Genomic DNA, 24,797 nt, shown 5'->3' with positions numbered 1-24,797 from the left:
ACAATATTACGAGGACTTTAGTTGGATTTGGTTTTACTTGAGCAAGTATGCGATAGATATAGGAATTATCTGGTCTTCAGTAAGAAATGGCGAACATCTTATTTTGTGTCGTGGACTGAAGTTAGTTAGTGTATGTAAAAATTATGGTAGGTGCCTTGGCACGCCGTACAAATCAAAAGTCCAACGAGTTTGCCCGGGAACAAGCTCATTCGATTTTGATCGGCTTAAATGTTAATAAAACCATAGTAATTTTTATTCTATACAAAAAAATTAACTAATTGAATTGATTTACTACTTTCAATTACACTTTGTGATTTTTTCTCCCATCTTTAGTAATGAAATTAAAATAGGAGAATTTAAAGTGTTCATTTTCGAAAAGAAAAACTACAAAAGAAAAACAAGAGTGTTAAGTTAATGCTTGCAAATTTGAGTTGGCAAAAAAAAAACAAATTTTTTGATTGGATTGGATTGCCACAGTTTTGTGGTTAATGGAAGCAAAATTACTTTTGGTTTTCTTTTTGTATTTTCTTTGTTTGGATTTTATAATTTGGTTGCGGTTTAAGTTTCATTCGAAAATTTTTTTGTATTCCAACAAAAATTACTAACCTTATAAACATTACGTCCATCGGGACTGAATAAAGCAAACGTAACACGTCTAGACATTGACATAAAGCCCTGTTCAATATCTCGCAATTTTAAACCGTCCAATGGTAACATAAATTTCTTTTCCTTCTCATCCTCGTCCTTGTACCAGGAGATGCTCTCCGAGGTTAGCACAAACCAATAAGGACGCGAACCTCCTGTGAACGAAAATGGGTTTATTTGCATACAACACAAAGGGAAGGGGAGAGAAAGTGAAAATAGCAACAATTTATTAATTGCAAAGCAATCTATCATCTTAAATACCGTGGTTATTGTGCGCGTATATGTATGTATGTATGTATGTATGTATGCATATATTAGTATATAATGAATGTGGCCGATAATTTGGAGTAAGCGTTTGTAATATAATGCATTGGGTGTGTAAGCGAGCAACATACACATTGTGTAAGCTAATTACTAGATGTAAGTACATATTTGAAATTTGACCTTCATTTAATACTATATGAAACAATTTGGATTTGTTGGTTTTTTTGCACTTTTCCAAGCTATAAAAGAGTATTATGAAATCGAGGAAATTTTTGCTACACCAAAAGGGAGGCGTGACAGAGCTCACAAAGCATATATGTATATTCTTATACCTCGTAGTACACGTTCTTGATGCAAACGTTCATAAATTACTTAAAACTTCATATTCAAATTTACTTTGGTGCTGACATTTTTGATTCAAATTTTATTTCCCTTGTTCATAGCAGGCGGTGGCAACTTTTAAGAAAATTGTGGCTTGAAAGCAATATTATTTCATTCCCCTTCTAGCACACAAGCGGCGCTTTTGTCGCTTTTTACGCAAATAAAATTAATTTAAATTGGATTAATTGTCGTTTGGAATTTTTGGGAGCGGTACTAAAAAGATTCTCGTAAAATTAATTTAAATTGGATTAATTGGACGTTATTTTGGAAGAGTTTGGGAAGCAAACAAGGTTGTTATAGTTCAAATCTATATCTATATCTAAAAAGTGAACCTGCGTAATCATTTTTAACCTGGGTACAGAAAAATGATGCCGGTTACTAAGGGACATTGGCATTGCCATCGTGTACTGTTAAATATATAACGAAACCATACTCCATTTCAGACTCATTCACAGATAAGTTTTTATCTGGCAGCCAGCTGCATCACAAGTAGTTTATTTATCTCACTTAAACGGATGCTGCCTAGGGAGACCCTTAACCATATATGACACTGATACTCTGAAACAAAATGTGTTTGATAAGGATCAGTCCCCAATCAGGGTTATGAGGAAATCAATAGACTCTGTACCCACTAAAGAGTAAAAGGTTATTATATGTAGAATCGTTCGTTGTTTTAACATTTACAACAATTCAATATGTGCTGTTGCCATAATATTAGACACACTCGTAAGTTTAATTTATTTCTGGCATATTTTGATTGAAATTGCTTTATTTTGAGTTTGGTTGGCAAAATGTCTCGAAGATATTACAAAAGAAGATTACTAACTTCATCCGACAAACTATAGTCTAATTCAGAAAATTATTAGTGATCGTAACCACTGAATCCAACATGATTGTGGAAGTCTGGGAGAAGGGATAGACAGTTTTATCTCCAGGGATGATATAATATTGGAATTAAGACGACCACGAAAACACAATGAAAACGCAATATTGGCGGGCTTTGCGCTACGATTGATGTTTCTGCTTAAGACGTGGCTTAGGTGGTGGTCGAACCGTAGCAACACGCCCTGCAAATCAGGGATTGAATTCTGAATTGCTAACACTCGAAACTTACTTTTGATTGTGGCGGCCTGATTCCGTAAACTGAACCCGACCTTCAATTGCATTGCAGCAATACTTTGGAATACTCAATTTGGAGTAAAACAAGTTATTTGTTGAGGTTACAAGGAGAATGTTATGGAATGGATGCAGAAGGCGTTCAAAACAGCACCGTATTTGTTTTCTTGCTAATTTTAACAAATGATTTGCTTAATCGAATCGTCTCGCATGCTGATTGATCATTTATGTATAACATGGAAGATTTGACCAAACACCACACACAATTTGTTAGAACAAAATATATATCGTACAAATTTATGCACATTTATCAAACCCAAAATCCTATGACACAAATACGTCCAATATCCCAATATACATTTTTAAAACTCGGGTAAGAATAGAATATACAGTTCTCGAAATATATACATAAATAATAATAATAAAAAAAAAAAAAAAACATTTAGAGTCCACCAGGCTAGCTTCTATGTGTACAATTTTTCTTTCCAAAAACATAATACCCTTTTACGTAAAATGAAGGGTCATGTAAAGCACAGAAAAGCATATAATTTCTCAAAATGCACGCTTATGCTTATAAATTGACGAAACCAAGTAAAATAATAAAAGAAAAGCAAATATAAAATTGGTAAGCAAGTAATAACATATTTTATTGTTTTGTAATGCAAAATAACAAAATAAATGTTAATATACAAACCGAATATGCGTGGCAAAAAACTCAGCAAAGCTACAGATAATCCGAAGAAAAAAATAGGAAGAAAACAAAAAGAGGAGAAGACCAAAACAGCGTTCAAAATTATACAAAAAGAATCCAATAAAAATTAACAAAAAAGAATACAATCAAAATTAAAAAAGGTTAAGTGTTACATGCACATTTATATTTTAAACAGGTTTGCATATACTATAAGACATATATACTCAGTGCAATTGTACATATAGAGGCATGGCAGACCCCACAAAGTATATTCCTATACTCTTGATCAGTATGACGAAATGATATATGCCATGTCCGTCTGTCCATAGCAGCAATAATCTTGATGCCAATTTGACTTTTACCCCCAAATTACAAATCTGGTTGTTTTTGAAACCCAATTGTGGGCGAAATTCGAATTAACGGGATGCAGAAATGTTGCCTTTCGTTTTAAATAAATAATGCTTTATGTTAGCGTTTATAAAAGCTAAATTGTGGAAAAGTGACATTATTTATTAATTTATCTATAATTATTTTCATCGATATTTGCCAATGTTGGAATGTTGGAAAAAAAAAGTCACGGACGAGCGGAGAGGGTTTTTCTCTATTGACATAGATAGGTTCAAATGATAAAGAACGTTGAAAAAAGTAGTTTTTTTAGGTTTTGTTGCAACATTCTTAAGCTTTTTTCAAGCTCCTTTCCGTCAAAAACCATTTTTATTTCTTTCTGAATAGTTGGCATCACTGATTGGTATACATGTATGTATGTACATATTTTCCTAACCCTTTAGGAAGTTCACTTTTCCCTTTCACACACACCCCGCTTCCCCCCAATTTAATGATTTTCCATAACTCGTAATTCCTGCAATTCTGTACGGTAATTTGACAATTACACACTGTGCCAATTTTCGTCGTGATTTCCCTCTCAACTCTGAAAAAAAAGATTCTCAAGAGTTGGCTCCGCACAACTCTAACATAACATTAAAGTGAATTAATGAATAAAACAAACAATAAAACACTGGGATTGTGTCTTATAGTACTAATAGGGTACAGTAGGAACTTCAATCAAATAACAACAGTATGAGCAATTATGGGCCAATTTATAAATAAATTCGCTTCAAGTTGTCCACGAAGACGACCTCCTATATTATCCGAACTTTGGTGTTGTGATTGGGCTCTGTTAATAAGCTAATATTTATATTATAGTTATCCTTCAACAATCAATTAAATTAGTCGATATTAGCACTTTTCAAAAATGAAAATATTTGTTTTCGAAGGGAAATGCTCCCGCGCAAAGCAAAAACGAGATGGACGCTGTCAATGGACTCTGAATTTAAACGATGAATGACGTCTGACGAAAACAAAATTCACAAAATGGTTCTGAACGAACGCCGAATCAAAGTCAGGGAGATAGTTGAGATCACCAAGCTGTATTAAGACCGCGTTTTCCACATTTTGAATAACGGATTGGATATAAGAAAGCACGTCGCTCATTTTCAATGAAATGTGCCATCCCGTTAGCAGTTGCCATGGAAAATTTCGCTTTTAACTGCTGCAGCACCCTTCTTACTCTGCAGACCTAGCTCTAGGATATTATTTTCATCCAAAGAGGAGGCTATTACATTCGTAAACAATGATTTTGAGAAACAGGACGGCGAATACTATTTGGAGGCGGGAACAGCACTCTTCCAGTGTATTGACTTAGAACGAAAATAAAAATAAACATTTTTTAAGACAGTGAAGATAGAAGCATTTAAGTGTTTCGAACACTGCACCCATAAAGTAACATGGAAAAATACTACGAAACATCGAATTTTGTTACACAAGCAAAAAAATTGTTATTCTAAAAAGCATATGTGCCCTTTCACCCTGGCCGGTTTCGTACAGGATATTTTAATCACGCAGCTATGGGAACTTGGGTCAAATCTTTATCGTTGTGTTTGCATACAAATTGGTGCAAAATTGCAAAAGAAACTGTTATGTCAGCTCGAAAGTCCAAGTATGTATGTATATAGAATAGAACGAAAGGTGCTGCTGCACTTGGCCGACGTTGAGGAAGGAAATAGGCAAAGAAAGGAATGCTAGGTGTTGACTAAGGATTAGGGGATGCGATTTCGCAAATTTCTCTCGTCATAGAGATATTTTGTACATTCTTTCTTTTGCTTTTAATACGTGTCGCCATAATCCAAAACATATACCCTTTATTCCCTACAGATACCAATGATAAAAACAAGCAAAACAATTAATATTTCTCCGTTGAATTTGGACATGATTGAGGGGACGAACAATTTACGGAAATAAACTTTTAAGCACTGGACGATATGAGTGAGCTATTCGAGCAAAACAGTATACATATGTAATATATCTGCTATACGATTTTATAAATTATTGTGTAGTTTAAGGTGATGCTTAATTTAACAACATAAGTCTTTATCCATGCGACGAGGGCCGGCTGTGAAAAACAAATCTTTACAGTATGTACTGCTTAGTTATGGTTGTTGTCCATTTGATTTAACTTAGAACAGCAATTGTCTTTTAACAATGTATATAAAGATCACAAGTTTCCGGCTGCAGAAAGTTCATGAATAAGACCGCGTGTAGTATAGTTTCGTTATACATTTTAGGCCATATATAGACCGAATCGTCTCATGATGATCATGTTGATATATAGAGCATGGGACTGCCATTCTACATTTTGGATGATGAATAAATTCTTCTTTCTAACCTACGCTACTCTAGCAATCTAGTGCCGTCCTTTTCGCTCCCTGCAATGCAATGTGACAGTGACTAGAGTGGGCGTTACAGCGTACTTTAACATCTGACGCATGAGTTGAAAGTCCGGCTTTATCATCGCAAAGCGTCATGACTGAATTTCTAATTACATCACCGACTTTTTTTAGCCTGAAGAGAGACCGACGGACTTGGCTATATCGATGGGCCTCGGCATGCAGATCGTTTCTATGACAGCTAAATTATTATATAATTACTTGTTTGAAATAATTCCTAGTCGGGCAAGTACATAATCGTGCAAGTTTCTATTAAATGGGGTCTGCCACGCCTGCATCTGGGCGTTACAAAAATCAGACCAAAGGGTTGCAATTCAAAATAGGTCGCGACTCATCGTCTACATTGGCAAAAGTGTCTGTAACGTCCAAATTAAAACAATGGAGGAGTAAACAAATTATTTGTTAACATGTTGAAATAGTTAATGATTAGGAGCTTCAAGCCCTAAGCAACAATTTGTTTGCGTTAGATCCAAAAACGTTTATATATGTGAGTATTATATAGAATGGAATGTGCTTTTTGGTGTTGTTCGCTAGTCATGTGTTTAAAACAAAAGTCAAGTTAAAGATAGCACACACCCACAGACATACACATACGCAGGATGACAGATCACATACCTTTCATAATGCCCAAATTTTGTATCACCATATGACCCTTTCGAATAACTTGGTTACCAAGCTGCCGGGTGCCGGTCTTATTTGCGTTTTCAGATTTATTCTGAGCACTAAAACAGAAAAGTACAAGCTATGAAATGGATCCATCATCCTATTGTACCTCGATAACATACTTGGCGAACCCAATAAAATCCTCATGGTTAGTATTCATATAAGCCAACTCGAAGTCAATTAGCAGCAGAATTTGCTCCTTGCAGCGCTGTTCGCGCTGACGTACGTGCGTTGCTATGATCCGCTCAGTTTCCTCGCGTAAGCGCGGATAGCGAGACATCTGCAAATCCAAATTAGAAATGGTGAGAGGAATAGGTTATATTGGGAGAGACCGCCATACCTTATCGGTACACATGCGCACAACCACAGACAACTCCTGTACGACTAGATCCACACACTTGATGACCGGCTCCTTGAGAAGAGCGATTTGACGCTTAACAATAGCCTCAAATGCCATATCGGGAGTGAAGAGACCAACACGAATACCATGAATGTTACGAATGGCAAATGAAATCTCACGACGCAGCTCCTTTTCATCACAGGCCATTTTGACAATTTCGAAGCGTAGACTGAAAGCAGAAGGAGAAGAGCAGACTTGGAAATATATACATATATGTATTTGTACACTCTACAGTATCGTCGTGTATTTTGTATTTAGTGCCTTAAATATTAGAAACCTTACAAATCGAATCCTTCAATGCGATGGTTGCTCGAAGTGTAATCCCACTTAACTGCTGAACAAATGTGAATATAGGAGCGATATCGAACTCGAGGTTTCATTCTTAAACAATATCACTCGGAGCACTGCACTAGATTGTGTAAAAGAGACGTTAGAGTGCGAGCGAGAAAAAATACTAGTGTTATGAAGACTGGGTGCATCGAAATTACGCAGCATCCTTATCGGTAGTAGAACAGTTTTCTTTTTAAGTGAAATGTCTTTGAAGTGTGCAAAATGGGAACGAAAAGCTAAAATATTTGTTACTATTATTTATTTGCAACACTAGTTTGTCTGTCTTTTGCAAATGTTCGATGTGTTTATGTTGCCCATTTTAGTGTTTACGGTTGTGTGTGCCATTTCTTAAAACTAAATAGTGCCAAGAGCGGGAATTACTCAAACATCTCACTTGTCAGAGTTGAATTGTTGCTTGAAATTGCCGTTAAATGTCATTGACGCCTCGCTTGCACCAGTTAACAACACATTAGATAAGGTTTCTATTGTTGACTATTCCACACGTCCTATTTAGCATTTAAATATATGTTTTCAAAGAGCTGTTGCTAGAAATATTTCCGACACTGTCCAATATTGATAAAATATCAGACCTATTGTGAAAAGAAAAGCCTTCACATTTAGGCTCATTAACATTTCATCTACCGGTTTAATGTAAAAAAAAGATTTAATTAAATAGTTCACAGGTCATGACCAAAGGGGAATAAAGAAATCGAAAAACTTCCCCGCTAATCTTAATTCAATATAACTGATATGAGATATTTTAAAATATCAAGTCTCTTTCAAAGTGCTTGCCAAAATAGATGTCTATTTCGCTGGAGGTATGCACCACAGAAGTACATTATGACAGCACACTATGACAGATTGTAGGGAGATTTAACTCAAGCTTTGCGTATAACGCTTTCTTAGAACCAGAACGTTCAAATGCATACATATAGTATAACATAAATCAGTACATATGCAATTTGCGGTGGCTTCAAAAGTAAACCGGCCTAAATTTCTTCTGACAACTACATCGTTTACGAAACGGTTAAAGACTGCTGATTCTCACACAATATCTGCTTGCAGTAATAACTATATAGCCTTAAAATATAGAGGAAATGTTTATACGCTCATACGGAACTTGGCTAGATCGAATCAGCTTATCATGCAGATCATGAAAAAGGCAAATAACACATGACTCTAATATTTGCAGGCGGATTATTATTTGTATATTTGTAGAGCTCAAGGTGAGCCGATTTTCTCGACCACTATACACATCCTATACATATCCTCATTGATTTTTACAGATGTTTTAAAGCTGTCGATTCTAAATATCAAAAAGTTCTATTTTGATGAGGAGACTACGATTTTTTTTAAAAATATATTTGTGTTTTTTTTTTAGTATTTTTTAATGTTATGGACAAATAGTGGACTAGCGGTCTTCTATTTTTCGTATTCCAAGCTTCTCCGGCATGCCAAATTGTTTTAGGACTGTTGGTATCTAGCGCACTACACTTTAACACGACCCTGTACTAGGGCTAAATAACTGCCGTATTCTTATTGTGGGTGTCAGAGGAACATGCTATAGCTAAGCGGTAGCTGACCCTCCGATACACTGCTAGAAAAAGCTTCAAGCACTTACCGCTCGTGGAATATGCGGTTGATCTTGGCACCGCCCGAAAGCTCATTTGTATTGACCAATGCTGAACCGGAGCCCTCAATTGTGCGCTCAAAGTCCGATTGCAACTGCTGTATCATTCTGAGCAAAAGAGACGAAGATGTGAAAACTATGCGATTAAACAGACTAACGATTACTTACTGCAGCATAGCCTTTGTTTTAATACTCGCATCTCCGGGTTGAAAATGTTTAAACTCCTCAACCTCCTTCTCAAGTGTTAACATTTGCTTCTGCAGTTTGTCACGCAGACCGGGCAATGTATCGCGAATATGATTGGTCAGCTGCTGATTTAGCACGCGCTGTAAATATGGAGTGCCGAGGCGATCGGCCATATGGCGGTACGAGGGATGACTCAAGAAGAATTTACGCTCAGCGGCCAGCGCAGCGTGAATATCCTTACGCCCCTCAATGTCTTTTTGCGAACGGTTGACAACGCCAATATAGCCGCGCCGCAGAGGCAAAAGCTTATTCTCCAGAATATCACGCGCATCGGTGCCCTCGTCCATGAGATCCAATTTCGTAATGACACCAATGGTACGCACACCCTGTGGGTCAACCTCTTTTGCCAGTTTCAAGGCATCGGAATTAGCTAGATCAGTATTTGCTGGTGTTACGGCCAGAATGAGACAAGTTTCTTTTCGTATAAATTGGAATATCATCGCTTTAATTTGCTGCTCAATATCGATGGGCTGGTCACCGATGGCTACTTTTGTCAGACCTGGCAAATCGATCAGCGTCAGATTGAGCACATGCGGCGAGTAGACGCGCAAATTAATGGGAATGTTTGAAATGCCCTTATTACTACCGGTCACACGATCCGTTTCATCTTCGATCTCTTTCCGTATCTCATCGAAGCTTGAGAACTTTTTACCCTTACAGTGCAGAAACTCTCCATATTCTGTAGGGGAAAGAACGAAAGGGTTATTCCTGATGGTTTGTCTACAATGACTTATTTCAATGACGCTTACCTGTAATGCCATTGATCAGTTGCAAGATCAAGGGTCTGCGGGTAACAATACCAGAGCCACGAGGCAGAAAATCTCTGTAATATATTACAAATAGTTCGTTAGAGCCAAATAGTAAAAATAAAATAGTAAAACGTTCGGCTTTGCCGAAGCTACATATATTGCTCTTCACAATATCAGTTTATTGAAGGACACCTGATGGATACAAATCGTGGCGATGGCAAGAAGGAATTAAAGTTTTCAGGAATATGATAATCTGAGCGTAATAAACTAGGCCATTGTGCCTCCTCCGCCCCTCCCAAAGGTCTATCTGAAGCCACATTCGTAAGCGGAGGGCCCAGTCAAGTGGCGAACTTTTCTTTTTATTGTTATTTATTATTTACTGACTCAAAAAACTTGTGCGCGTTTAGAAAACTAAGCACGAAAGTTTTTTAAAGCATCTTAATTTATTTTTTTTTAGATAAAACTGTCACTTCAACATAGCCATTTCTTGTGTAATAATAGTTACGCCTACATAAAACAACTTAAACCTGCTTCCTTCCTTTTGGACCCTTCATAATTTTCAGATTTATCCTACATAAAACAACTTAAGCCTGATCCCTTTTGGACCTTTCAGATTTTTTCCCAAATGTATTCAGAGAAATGAAAATGTGTGCAGCCTCTCCTTCATCAGAACGGAATGTTAAGTGCACCTCAAAGAGAGATCTAAGAAACTACTAAGGAAAGCAAACCAAACAATTTTTGTGTGTACAAATCAGTAGTCAAAGTCTGACCCTAGTTTTTGAACAACTGTATCCAGAGTAAGGTTGATTTTCTAATAATTAGTGTAATAAATTTGTAAAAAATAAATTTGATCATATTTATAATAATCCATGATTTTAAAAAATGGGAAGGGTCAAAACCTGCTTGCAATTAGTAAAGAGCGAAGACGAAAGTAAAAGGTAAGATTAAACCAAGAATAAGATTCGGAAGGTTATGGGTTATGAATAGGGTTTTCTCTCTTCTTCTCATGTCTTTTTATTACATTACAGTTCTGGTGGCATTCGTATTACCAATTTGAAACTAAGCCAGACATTAATAATATCCTCCAATTGAATGACTAGAATGACTAGCATTCAAAAATAGTCCAAATAATATTGGCTGAATTGATGATAAGCTGCTTAGGTAATATCGTCAGCTTTGAAAGTGTGTTACAGGTGTATTATTACGGGACTTATATAGGCTGTGAAGGATAACAACACTATTCAAGCTGTCGGCTACAAATTTGGACGTATTTTTACAAATCAATCTCACTGGAATTCCGGTATGGAATAGTTTACTTCATTGAATATTTGAAAAATGCCTTTACTCAGAGATGCCTGTTCAAGTCTTTGAAATGGGGCCAAAAGCGTAAATAAGAAGAGCATTAAATATATATGTCTAAGCATTTGCAAGGATACAATCGCCGACTCCCCCTCCCAAGGAAAGGAACGAGCAAAACGGATGGCGCACATACAGGACCAACTGTCAATATTATGTAAGCTCGCACACATACATATACACAAAGACGCACATTCACATATACACGTACATACTATATATTGTATATACACATACATTTCCATGTGCATGTGTTAACTGAGCTACAGATAGGACCTTTTAAAGGATTGTGCTGTGACCAACATTATGTAACACAGAAATGCTGAAGAGGCGCAAAATACAATATAAAGCTTAGCTTTGTACATATGTATGTATGTATATAGTATGTGCTTGTTGGTGCCAGTAAAGAAAACAATTTTAAATTTCACCTGCATCATTAAATCAAAGATTTAAACATTAATATGTATGTATGTATACACATATGTACATATGTATGTACTCATATACATACATATGTAATAACAATAATGCGCGCCTGGCGCTTTCAAAATGTCAGCATGTATTGATTTTTTAGCTATCACAACATTATTTTGGTTGTAACATTATATAACAGAGTAAATCTGTAAGAGGCTAGAATAAAGATAAAAGCGTCGACAGCTACACCGACTTCTCTAAACAAAATAACAACAACAATAGAAACAAGCATACCAATAGACTTTAACATTACAATACGCAAAAATGAGTTTCGGAATAGTCCAGGATAGTGCCGTGCGTTGGTTGGGGCATGCGGAGCAGATGCATGTGTCTGCGATTTGTATCCGTGAAGCCATTTCGCTCTCACTGCGCATCTACGTCACGAACCGTGATGCCATGCGAGTGAGGAAGCACGCGATACATGTGCTACTCATTCTTTTACTGCCTAACTGAAACAGCTGTTTCTAGTTTATATGCATACATATGTACATACATAGTATACAAAAGAATGCAACGTTGTGCTTCCAAGATCTTAGGTATACATATAGGAGAGGAGACTATGCAAATTTTCTAAGTTTCAAAGTTATATAAGTCTGAATCTATATAGTATGCGCAGAGCAGCAGAATCAATTATATTCATCGCTTCGTAAATTGGTTTTTTTCCTCTTTTTTGTATCATTTGAGGGTCTGGAGTGGGGTTATCGCGTCCGAAGTAAGCAAATATTTGTGGTAACGGTAGGTAAATAAGCTTCGAACAATGATCCAATATTAAGCTTTATTTTAAGTTTGGCGACACTTTTACCGCAGCAAGTAATTATGTATGTATATGGATATGATTATTCATGCCGACCCTGAAGCAAGCATAAATTAATTATATAAGGTTTGTTCGACACAAATAAATTGACGATAAACGGACATTGATATACGAGTAAATGCTGGTCATGCCCCTATCTGGGTGTTACATATGTATCTATGTTTATCCTAATTCGGTATGCACTTTGTACTCCTTGCATGGTACTGGGTAAATAAACAAGCAACAATTGACAACCCAATCAAGATATATTCCCTCCTTCGTTTATAATTTTAAGAGAAAATAAATAATAACAGTTGTTATTTCGAGGTTCCGTGGAATTCTGCTTAAGCCTTAGCTAAAAATGATCTGGAATTTTTTTAACAAAACTACTTATATTGAATAACTGACCAAAATAAGATGCATACACTACAATTTATTAGATTTTTTAAATAAATTATTTTAAATCATTTTATATCGGTCGACCAAAAATTGTAAAAACTGTATCCACATACTTAATTTATCTATAACAGCAGGTGCTTTCGGCTGCTTTTCTGATAAAACATGCATACAATACAGTCACTAACATTTTTTGAGTCAAGAATACAAACAGATAATTCTACCCAAAGCACATTAACAACGCATCGATTTGGATGCGGAAATTATCCACTCTATTTAAGTCTGTACGTGAGAAACTATAATCTCCAGTCTTCTGTAAATACGCCTGTTGCCATTTAAGTACATAATTCACATTAATTGCTGTTGAGAACATATTTGGAAAATTTTCAAATCAACTGGTGTTACGTTAAGTGTCAATGAAGGAATGTTTTGAAAATGGCTCTATTGTTAAACCAGAAAAAGAATGTACTTGGTGGTGTGGATGTATATAAAAAACATCTATAAGGACACTGATTATTATTAATATGATATTAATTTAACTAGTTTTTACTTCAAAAATATTAATTAATAAACGAAAACAATGCGCCCACTCTGACATTCCATTCTTGCTTTTAGGAGGAAGTTTGTAGCCCCCAAAGAATAGAAGAATAGCAGTTAGACTACATGTTATAGATAACAAAATTATCACTACAACGACATAAATCCATTAAGCATTCTGTCTGTCCATCGGACTACTACTCACAACCCCTTCCACAGTTTGTAGCAGGGAAAGAGATACAAATTTGTAACATAGAGTGTAAAATTGACTATTTTGAAAAGTACGAGGTTGTTTTGATGGGTCTTTACAAATCTTGGGAAATTGAGTTTTAAATTTTGATTATTTCTAATAATCACAACCGTTTAATGGAATGCTGTCAAATTTATACGAGTATCGATTTACATTCTGAGGTTTCAATTTATTAAACGATATGGGATTTTATGATTATTTAGCTACTTATACTATACTTAGGAAATGTAATTCCTGCATTAAAACAAATTCACTGCTTCAAACGTTCCACAACTGGTAGCAGTATAGAACACAAATGTTGGGAATGTACCCTTCCGCCTGGAAAGAAATTATTGACATTGTCCACAATATGAAGTTAAAGGTCCTGCGAATGAATAGGAGCGAAAAGCATATCACTCGGATAAGGCATTTCTATTTTGCGGGAAAACTCGTGTGTGCAAAAGATAGCTACAAGATGGATCTCGATTTTAAGAAAAGTGGTTGCACAACTTCTAGAGGAAAACTAACTGGTAAATGGAGAGTATTATAAATAACTATTGTTACTGAATAGTATAAATAAATTCTTAAATTCTTCATCCTGCTTTCGACTACAAAAAGCTTCTGGGAAAAATGATCAATTCGAACATGAAGATTATCTCCAAAACACATGCCTATTTTGAGTGTTTTTGGTAAAAATATTCTTGTTTTCAGGCCTTAAAAAAGGTGAAGTAATGCTGGACTCACTGTCTCGAACCAAATAAAAACCCTATTGCATAATGCAAAATAATGTGTTTCTATTTATTTATAAAGACTTTTTGAACTAACCACCCGCCCCCAAACGAAATTGATTTATTTAGCATAGATAATAGATGTTTTTTTTTGTAAAATGTACTAAACATGTAAGCTTAACTAATGCTTTAATGATTGGTAAGGAATGTCTAAAGTAGACATGAATGCCGAGGCTGATAAGAGTAGCCATGGCTTACAATCCAAATTATAATATATAAATTATATACAAGCCAATTACTCGTTAACGTGCAGTAAAACCATGCACAGGTTGCATAATAGGGTGAGGGGACGCAATTTGTTATATTGAAAATGGTCCGTCAGGCCAACTCATGTGGCCTGTGGTTGAGGGTTAAAGTAGTTGTCAAAATTCAGGTGTTCATCCAGACAAACAGACTATGTTATGCACCTATTCCATACTTTGCACAAAACTTATCAATTTACCGGTTCATCCTTCGGATACAGAATACATAGAGTGTTTGAAAAGATAAGGAATTGTATATGGAAAACGAAGCTGAGCCTTGTTTTTAGCTCGCTTAGATTAATTTTGTAAGAGTAACATTTGGATACAGGGACCCGATTTTCTCGTGATTTGTTTTTATTTATAAGTGTTTTATGGCAATGACATTTCTCTTGGATTATAATCCAATATCGACCCTATGAAAAGAGACACTATTGTGAAACTGAGTTTTTTCTATGCGTGTGCGCAGCCTTGTGGTAGGTGGTTGTGATTGTTATTCTGGACATTTATACATCTATTTGGTTTTTAAGAATTCAAACTGGTGTGGTGAGGGGAGTAAGAGAGCGAGCAGTTGTGAGGTATCTGAGTGCCATCAAATACAAAGGACTAATCATTAACAACGATTGATTATCCATTCAAGAAACCAAACTAATATTTTGTATCATTGATTATTCCCAAACGTACATACACACTCGTGAGAAAATGTGAGAGCGCGCAATAGTGACACACATACTTGTACTCGTACACTCAGGTGAAAATTATGGATTTTCCCTTCCACGAGTATTTGTAATTTTTGTCAAAAAAACTTACTTGCCAACAAAATTCTCCAGCACTGAACTTTTGCCCGCCGATTGTCCGCCAACGACAGCAATTTGTGGCAAATCCAGTTGCATATGAACGCCCAGCGATGTAAATGCATCCTGTAGCTTATTCACAATCGGAATCAAGTTATCCATGCTGACGCCTTTAGTTTGCTGGGTTTATTTTGATACTGTTAATTTGTATATTTTTTGAAATTACTGATTGCGACCAGCTCCGACGCCCAGGCAACTGGCTCTGCTGTTGTTTGCAGCTTGCACTTGCTGTAGCTACTGCGGCTTTTTTTTAACTTATTGTAGTGTCATGCAACAAAATAGCTTCTTGTGTTTAAATTATTGTTGCTGTTCTTGTTTTTGGAATATAAAAAAAAATTTAGAAAAAAAACAACAAATAAATATCACAAATTTTATTAAGTTCCCAACAGCAGCACGAACACTCCCAACGAAACATTAAACACAACGATAAGATGGTGGCTTTGTGTGCTGCTGACGATGATTGCGATGACGATCCGATGCTGACGCTGAATGGGTTTTGAATATTTTCATCTGTTCATTATATGTATTTAAATTAGTTTCTTGCAGTGTAGCCAATGATTCACATACACACTTCGGAATATGGGCACTTTTTTTTGGTTCCACTTATCTTGCATAAAATATATACTACGCGAAATTGATATCATTTGAATTCAAAATAAAATGATAAAGAGCAATGTGAACGATCAGAACGGTGTGATTTTATAAGCACTGTGTATATACAATGACAAACATGCACAGAGGCTTAGGCATGTGTAAAAAGCAAATATTTTTTAAAATACTAACTGCAGCCGCCGACGCAAACAACTGGCTTGGTATAGTATGTATCACTCTTCTGATACACTGTGTGACTGATTTTTGCTACTTTTTTGATGGAGCAGGAGCGCAGCCAGTAGCAGCATTTACTGTTGCAAATTGCTAGGTGCGCGCGCCGTCTCTACGAGAGAGCACAATGCCACAGCGAGCAACCAAAGATGTGTGTGTGCGTGTGCACTTGGGTCAGGCGCATTTAAAAGATATGGAATTGATACAATTTTATGGATTTTTTCGGGGCTGTCGCTGTAACAGCAAATCTCCTTGAAACACAATGTTCACATGCATATACATATATGTGTAGTCACAAAACTTAAACTAATGCACGGAGCTTAATTAACCACATAGGCCACTGCACAATGATATTATCGGGAATATACTCCAGCATTTACACACACGCACGGCCGCAGTGCGGTATTAGTCACAGGGTACCGCCCTTGTTTAATCAAATAATAAATATATTCCGAGTAGTAAAAACGTTTAAATACAACACTCTAAATTTATCGTAGTAAATCTGTAAAATGATTACAATTTACGCACAAACGCGAAAAATTAGGTTTTCCTAGCGGTGTAAGAAATACATAGATGAACCGATGTTTTATATCGGGTGTATTTTCACGATATTGTTGACACCGATAGCATATTCAAATTGGGATGAAATAATCTATCGTATTCGTCTTTGCACAGCGTGAAGTTGGTTGCGCTGCAAACAGCTGTTTGTGCTGTCAAATGTCAAACGCAAAGCGGAAGTTACTTGCTTGTGTCAAAGTGGCGTCAGAGTTCTTTTCGTTTTAAGGTCTCCTGAGCGAAAGTTGTGTTTTTCGGTGCATTTCACGTTTCGCGTCAAAATCTAAAGACTTAAAGTGAGTATTCGCAAAAAAAACTGAAGAATACGAAAACAAAAGCTTGTGCGCAGTTTTAAGCTGCATAATTATAGCAAATGCTGCAGTGATGGTGGCGATTTATTAGGATTTGATTTTGTTGCAAACCGTTGTAGTTGCCATCATCACTTCAAACAATAGTGCAAATATAGTATTTGCCACCAATTTCTGCCTTAATTAACGTATATTTCTCTCTGTTTTCTAGCATGCGTTACGTGGCTGCATATTTGTTGGCTGTACTCGGTGGACAGGAAAGTCCCTCCAATGCCGATTTGGAGAAAATCCTCAGCTCGGTTGGTATTGAGGTTGATGGCACTCGCCTCACCAAAGTCATCAGTGAGCTCAAGGGTAAATCCATTGACGATCTGATCAAGGAGGGCAGGGAGAAGCTCTCTTCAATGCCTGTCGGTGGTGGTGCTGCCGCTGCTGCGGCACCAGCCGGTGCTCCAGCCGCTGCCGCTGGTGCAGACAAGAAGGATGCCAAGAAGGAAGAGAAGAAAGAGGAGTCCGAGTCGGAAGATGACGATATGGGCTTTGCTCTGTTTGAATAAACCAGCATCTCTACTTCAGTCGTATATAAACGTGCTAAAACATGCAGCCACAACTGCTAGCAACAGTTGCACCATCACCACCAATAACTTGATAGGTGAGTGACGATTTCTTGTCCCTATTGTACTGTTTTGGCACCAAACTCTGATGATTAAAACTTTCACCATCTTTCGACTGAATATTATGATGCTCTATAAGTTTTTGCTGATGTTTTCCTGCCATACAGTATGCATGAAATGTTGGGAGAATTCCATATCAACGTTAACTAAATACTTCTCTTTCTTGCAGGTCGTCAGCAAAACATCGCATTGGAACAACGACGATCCACTTTAAATGCTATTCAAATTTTGTTTTCACAACTGAGAAAATATTAAAACACAAATTTTGAAACATTCAAGCATTTATTTCTGTGAAATAAAAATGTTCAATGTTTACACGTTATATACAAAAAAGATTACGCCCCATTTCTAAATTATGTAGCTCAGATTTATTGTGTAAAATCGGTTCAGTTTGTAACACGCAGATTCAACAAAACGCATATTTGTTCAGTGTGGGAAGTCGATCTTATGTGTAGAATAACTTTCTGAAACTACAGATCCTGTTCTATGTACAAAGCACATTTTCCACAATTAGTTTCCACCCTTTTTATGGTTAAAAGAACACTCGCACTTTTTTAAATGAGTAGATCTTGCACCTTTCCAGATGCTGTCGTTATTTTACAATACATAGAATTGATATTTCGAATTTTCTATATATGTAGGAGCATTATTTCATGGAACTTTTTAAAAGTATTGCAACAAGTTTGCAGACGTATAGTGTATTTTATGTTTGGTTTGATATTTGTTAGGCCCAGAGAAAACTGCGGCAGACCACGTGCTAAACGTGTATACATATGTAAAAGATTGCAAGTCTTCCTATTTCCAAAAAATTCGGTTTTACGCAAGGAGAGACATAATATATATTTAAAGACGGATTAATTTGACGAATAGATTGAAACAATGTATAAGTACATAAGTAACTGACTAGAATAGACGATACATGTGGTTACAATAGATAAATAAGCATAATATCGCATTAGATCTTCGTCATTGCTTGAACAGAAGACTAAAATATATTTCTAACGGTGAAAGGAATATATAATTTTTAATACTCATCAGTACAAAAAATAATAACCAATCGGCCAAAGGGTGCTCTCTCTAGGTAGACCGCACCCCTTCTAACAAGAGAGAACAAAAAAACGTTGTTCAGTAAGTGCAACAAATCTTATTAAATCTCTAAGTAGAAGAAAGGTTTCCTAAATCGATTCTGAAAGCAATAATAATCTGGTTATAATAGCCAGAGAGCTTCCCGGAATCTGGAAAAATGAGAGGAGAGGTCAGTAGGTTTTGTAATCTCGATAGTACTCTGGTTATTAAGCACATTTTGGACAAATTGGGTTGAGGAGTGTCACAAAATCAGTTGCATGGTAAGGTAGCATACTAACAACTTCCAAAAGTATGCTAAAAGATATAGAGGGTTTATGACATACGTTTGCACAGTGGTAGCTATTTTATGAGATGAGAGGCTTTCTACATACATGTTTCCTATAGCAATATATGTATGTAGTTATTTCATATTTAATTGATGTGTCCACTATGTCATATACTCAGGTAGAGAGAGCTGTTAGCGCGTTACCTTATATTTTGTACTAAGCTCTGAAATATGTGAATTATGCTAACTTCTTAGTGCTATTTATATGTATATATATTTACCGGTTCAATTTTATAAACCAAAACACAATGCATTTACACTCTTCTTCCACTGCCACCGGATACTGTACATCTGTCCGAAAGGTAGCTATAAGATGAGACGAGTTAATTCCTCTTCATAGGCGTATATTTTTTGCCTTATATCAGTTAGACATTCAACCACACTTTTATTGACTTTCACAGATACTGTCCACTCCGCAGACCGTGTAATGAAAAATCAAGTTAATATGTTTGTTTTTATTTATTCTATTTACATTATGATTAAGTTTTGGGTTATCCTACTTATATATTCTAAAATGTTCCTCTCCGTCAACAACATTTAAGCGTTTTGTTTAAGCTTGGAGTTTCCAATAGGTATTTGCTCGTATGCCTATTATTCAGCAAAGTATTTGAGCTATCGCTCTGACTCAACCAAGAGCGGCAGCTTCTCGACGGAATTATCATTCCGCGATCTCTCCCTGTCTTGCTGAAGTTGAGACCGATCCCATGCCTGCTTAGATTTCATCATTTTTCTTAAAACTTTGCTCATTATTAGCCTATGGTCAAGGCCCAGAACATCATGACGCATTTCAGGCAAAGTATACAGAGCATCTCCACTTTCATTAGGCACTGGGCAGGTTGCCGAATTCCCATAGAACTCGTATCGAGCCGTTTGTGTCACATCAAAGCTTTGCAATGGCTCCACTACTTCGCCCTTCTCTTTTTCAGACTGCAATATAAGCTCCAAAGAATGGAGCTTGGTTTTACTTTTGTCGCGCAAGAATTTAATACGCGGCACCTCTCCCATTAGCCTTAGCTGGGAAAGCTCGTGTCGCAGCATTCCACTGCAACGTTGCAAATCCGTCTCAAGGGCTGCGTCCTCTTGTAAATTGCCGCTGCCTATCCAGTACACATTGACACAGGAAAAATCAGGTGATGTTTTAACTAGTGATATCTGTAGGCCACGGCCAACTATAATATCCGCCGCCTCTCCTGTGGCTAACAGATCTGTAATATGTGCCATGAATAGCTTATTCAGGACCGACATGCGACGAGTGTTTTGCTTCGGACCGGAAGCATTATTACGACCGCTTTTGCCGAATTGTGAGGCTTGGAAGACTACGCTGGGCGGCTGGAAACCAGTGGATCCGCTGTTATTAACATCAGTGCTGGGATACCAACGCTTTTTGCTGCCGGCTATGCGATTTCCAAAAAGTTTGGAAAAAATTTTGCTTTGCCGTGACAAACTGTTACCAAAATTACTTTTGGCACGTGTATTGGACAACTGCAGTAATAGTACACGGTTAGATAACATATTTGTGCACTAATAATGGTTTGTTTTTATTTAAATCTGTGAATTTAAGAGATGTAACAAATATCGATATATCCAACATCGAACATTTTTGATTGTGCGGCTGTGAAACCTAAATAATTTATGGTAACATTGCCAAGTGTTGTTTGCGTTGTTAAAAATATATTTACATACATACATATGTATATGAAAACTGCTATGGCAATAATACATTGGTGTACTTGCAATTCTTTTTTACGACAATGCCATTGTGTTTTGTATGTAATATTAATGGCCAGTTTGCAAAACTAATAATTAAATATGTATTGAAGGAGAGTTTTTTTAAACCTTAAGACATGCCTATAAGACAATTAACCTAGTATTTTGTGTTTTTATGTGCATTACCATAAAAAGAGCTAAACAAAATCTTGTTGCTTAATATATGCCAATCCCCTGTATAGACGGTGGCACCTTTTACAAAAACGGCAAAAGTTAAAGTTTTTACTTTTTTCAGGCCGCATTCTTAACAGTCTAAGTATGAAGTCTAAGTACAGATTAAAGTGAACGAAACGACCGTTTAAAAAAATAGACCAACAAAATAAAATACCAAAAGAAAGCCCAAACAGTTGTTGTAAAAAATTCTCGAACACCGCAGCATTCGAATTTCGCTTTTGCGCTGTTGTTAAATCAAACATGTACGTCCTGCTCACCCAACTTTTGTTGTTACAAATTTCTTTAAAAACAATTTTCATTCAGCAATGTACCAGAAGGGCTAACAATTCGATAATCTTACCGCAAAATGTGACAGACTACTTAGGTTAGTATATTTTTTATTAAGTGGCGCACTATTATCTGATATTTCTTCAAAATCGGCTTACAATGTCTACTATATATACATCGAACAAAAATTACTCTTTTTTCAAAGAGATCGGGTATAGAAAAGGTGTCTGCTTAACCATACGAATACCATTATTTATAAAAATAATTTATTGTTTAATAATCGGATATTATTATTTATTTGGTTCTCTGGGAGAAAAACAAACAATTCTTTATAGCTTCCAAATGAAACAAGAAACGAATATGGAAATTAAATATTACTAATTTAAAAGCCTGTTCAACGAAATACTTGTATATATAAAATCGTTTTAGCTTAGGGGGCTTTCTGTGGCCTTGTCGGTAAGCAACGGTAAATGTATGTACATAAATTACTAAAAAACGTATTAATAAGATGATGGTTGGTGATTGCTGAAGTATGAGGTACGACAATACAATATTTTTAACATTTGTTCTGTACTCGTATTATCGTTGCAGTTATATCGGCTATTAAATATGATGCCCAAAATTTGTAGACCTAAAGTGTTCAATTGTTTATGGGGCTTTTTATGTATGAATGTATGCGTAAACCTTTAAATTTTTTGTTGGATAAATACAGAAATCAACAGGTGAGTATGCCTTCAAGGGACTATTTTTAATTAACTTCAAGTTATACAGTATCGATGACAAATAAATAGCATTGAATAGATTAGGCAGTCTTTGCTTTATCCAGTATGAAGTTCGGCATAGAAACATGGCAGAATGACGGTTATTATTAATTATTATAATTTGTGATCGGAACGTGCTAATAAAATAGCTTCAATCAGGTTCAGTTGCAAGCATAGTTCCTAGTACTTATTTTCACTTTTTTTTTTGGGTTGCATTTGATCTGAGAAGTGCTATGTTTCATAATGATTAAAGGGCTGTGAAGGTGCTGCTATACTATACACCTTATTCTGTTTTTACACGGTATATTGGTTCCAGAAAAACCCCTGTAAAAAAAAGACACTGATCATATGCAAAAATACGTGATTGGTTCCTAAAACCTATTAAAATCAGTGAAAAATCAGGGATTTATGTAGACCTTGATGCCAGACACTGTCGAAGTTTTGTTGGGCGTCGATAAAGGCGACATGGCTGTACAGGGAGTACTCGTCTCGTCCCTGAAGGATGTGGTCGCTGTGCTCTAAGCCCGAACTGGACATTCACCAGCCTCATTACACACACTGTCAATTTCATTGCATTTTTATCATTTTTATTTAAAATATCATCTTCTTTATTTTATATATTTATATTAAACATCAGTGTAACTTCTTTATGCATTATAACATACATACATTTCCAATTTTGTCCCTGCTTGCTATGTAATGCTTGTTTTTTACACTTCCTATAAACTACTTATGCATAAATCATTGTTTATCATTATTTAATTAAAGTGTACATATGTATGTATATACATAAATACATACATATTCATGCAGATCGAGTGTCATACTACATATGGGAATTACATATTTTAATTTTTTACACATTACTTATGCGCTGGCTATGAGCCCTTCAACTATTTTAACAATTTATACTCTTTTGTAATAAGTTACATTTGAGAAGAATGTCCGATTGTAGTTTATTTATTGCATTTACTGTACACACAAGTTTCTTTTCATATTTATCTTCCATGAAAATATATATGTACATATATTGCCAGAGGTAACGGTTTTATATTTTCCTTAATGCAAGGAAAAAATTTTCAATTTTCGGTATTTTGAAAAAATGATGGTAACTTAACCTCAATCTTTTTAGAATGATAACTTTGTATGTTGGAGTAAAATCATATTGAAAGTAAGAAATGAGTAGAACGTTACAGTTGTGCCAGTCCGACTCTTGCATACCCTGCAGCCATTCAGTTGAAATAAACTTTGTTGTACCAATCATTTTTATAGCAAAGGATTATGACGAGTAACTTTACAAAACTCAGACATTCTAAAACAGATTTTTGAAAGGATTGAATCCTATGGCAGTTATATGATATAGTGACCAGATTTTGAAAACTACTAACGTAATACACAAACAAGTTTTTATTACGAATATTGCTTTGGCACCAATCCATCCTATGGTAGCCATACTCGTGAAAAATATCTATGTATATAAAATAAGTAGGTAACTGTTGTGATTTGGATGTTTTCGGTTTTCATACGGGCATGTTTATATTGATTCCTTTCGTCATTTTGAACCTATGGCGTGGGGCTTACCACACCTCCTTGTTAAATACATTTGGCGTTTAGACTAGCTAGAATACAGTATGAGCATTCGTATAATAACAGGTTTAGAAATTAAACGCACATATTAGTCCGCTTTTTTTTTCGAACGGAAAATACCAATCATCTCTTACACGGATTAGTTACTAAGTTATATCTTTTTATCTACACCCTTTGTAAAAACTCAACCGAAATATATTTTTGTTGTTTTTGGTATGGAACATTTTAAAATTTATAGAACACATGTTATAGATAGGGTTATAAATATCCTAGGATCACAACACAAATTCAGATCGCGATGTCCTATTGTCAGTTTTAATCCCACAGGCTCAGACTATCGCGATGAAACGTTTTTTAAATAGACATACAAGCGAAATTCCATATTGAGAATGTTGTTGTCTTATCCGATGGTATTATGATGCAAATTAAAAAAAAAGCCTAATAAATTATCTAAAAAATACACCAAAGGGTTATAATATTTGTACATAATAAAGTTTATAAAATAAGCAATGGGCAAAATACTTTTTAGTGGTTTTATTAAAGCAGAAAATCAATATAGCTCTCACCTGTGCCTGGCACAACTTTGGAATTGGAGTGTTACTTCAAAACATGAATTTGCAAAAGGATGGCAACACATTTATAGTCGCGATAAAAAAGGACACTTAGAAGAACCTTATACTTGTTTTGTTTTTCGAATTCGGTACAGGATTTTGAAAAGTCGAGCCCGCTCGACTCTAACATTCCATGTTATATGTTGATATTTATGGGTATAGCGCAAGCCTATTATGTTAGCTGTGTACATACATGTTATTTCGTTTGCCAATTATTTGCTTTCGTCTTTTTGCGAAACACTAATCCAATTCAGTTTCTAATAAGACTATTACTAATTGCTAATTGTGACGTATAT

General features: G+C 35.8%; 3 protein-coding genes and 1 non-coding gene across 9 annotated transcripts in view; 2 read left to right on the top strand and 2 right to left on the bottom strand.

The window, feature by feature from the left end:
* LOC115629295 (dynamin) overlaps nucleotides 1–16,864 on the bottom strand; it is a 37,605-nt gene extending 20,741 nt beyond the window's left edge. For 5 of the 6 annotated variants that reach the window (XM_030525742.1, XM_030525739.1, XM_030525740.1 and 2 more), the window contains exons 1-8: nucleotides 15,521–15,666; nucleotides 9,899–9,972; nucleotides 9,072–9,828; nucleotides 8,895–9,011; nucleotides 6,884–7,112; nucleotides 6,666–6,823; nucleotides 6,496–6,602; nucleotides 607–800 (exon numbers count right to left, since the gene is read on the bottom strand). In XM_030525742.1, the coding sequence (XP_030381602.1) occupies nucleotides 607–800; nucleotides 6,496–6,602; nucleotides 6,666–6,823; nucleotides 6,884–7,112; nucleotides 8,895–9,011; nucleotides 9,072–9,828; nucleotides 9,899–9,972; nucleotides 15,521–15,666 (1,782 nt within the window). Of the gene's footprint in view, nucleotides 1–606; nucleotides 801–6,495; nucleotides 6,603–6,665; nucleotides 6,824–6,883; nucleotides 7,113–8,894; nucleotides 9,012–9,071; nucleotides 9,829–9,898; nucleotides 9,973–15,520; nucleotides 15,876–16,715 lie in introns of those variants that run through there. The other variant, XM_030525738.1, reaches the window with a different exon arrangement.
* A 233-nt stretch (nucleotides 16,865–17,097) lies between these two features.
* On the top strand, nucleotides 17,098–18,225 carry LOC115629238 (60S acidic ribosomal protein P2). The gene is made up of 3 exons (XM_030525653.1): nucleotides 17,098–17,237; nucleotides 17,461–17,901; nucleotides 18,093–18,225. Exon 2 carries the CDS (start codon nucleotides 17,462–17,464, stop codon nucleotides 17,804–17,806), a length of 345 nt encoding a protein of 114 aa, XP_030381513.1. The 5' UTR covers nucleotides 17,098–17,237; nucleotide 17,461; the 3' UTR covers nucleotides 17,807–17,901; nucleotides 18,093–18,225.
* Nucleotides 17,944–18,018, top strand: LOC115629318. The gene has a single exon (XR_003995879.1). It is a non-coding gene; the product is annotated as a small nucleolar RNA Me28S-Am982 (small nucleolar RNA).
* A 1,549-nt stretch (nucleotides 18,226–19,774) lies between the features above and the next one.
* On the bottom strand, nucleotides 19,775–20,847 carry LOC115629285. The gene has a single exon (XM_030525725.1). The coding sequence runs from the start codon at nucleotides 20,844–20,846 to the stop codon at nucleotides 19,947–19,949; it is 900 nt and encodes a 299-aa protein (XP_030381585.1). The 5' UTR covers nucleotide 20,847; the 3' UTR covers nucleotides 19,775–19,946.
* Nucleotides 20,848–24,797: the final 3,950 nt, after the last annotated feature.

This window comes from Scaptodrosophila lebanonensis, unplaced genomic scaffold (assembly GCF_003285725.1).
Source record: "Scaptodrosophila lebanonensis strain 11010-0011.00,11010-0021.00 unplaced genomic scaffold, SlebRS2 tig00000138-arrow-arrow-pilon, whole genome shotgun sequence".
Classification (NCBI taxonomy): domain Eukaryota; kingdom Metazoa; phylum Arthropoda; class Insecta; order Diptera; family Drosophilidae; genus Scaptodrosophila; species Scaptodrosophila lebanonensis.
Note: the sequence above shows the minus strand (reverse complement) of the source record. Positions and strands in the feature narration are given on the sequence as shown.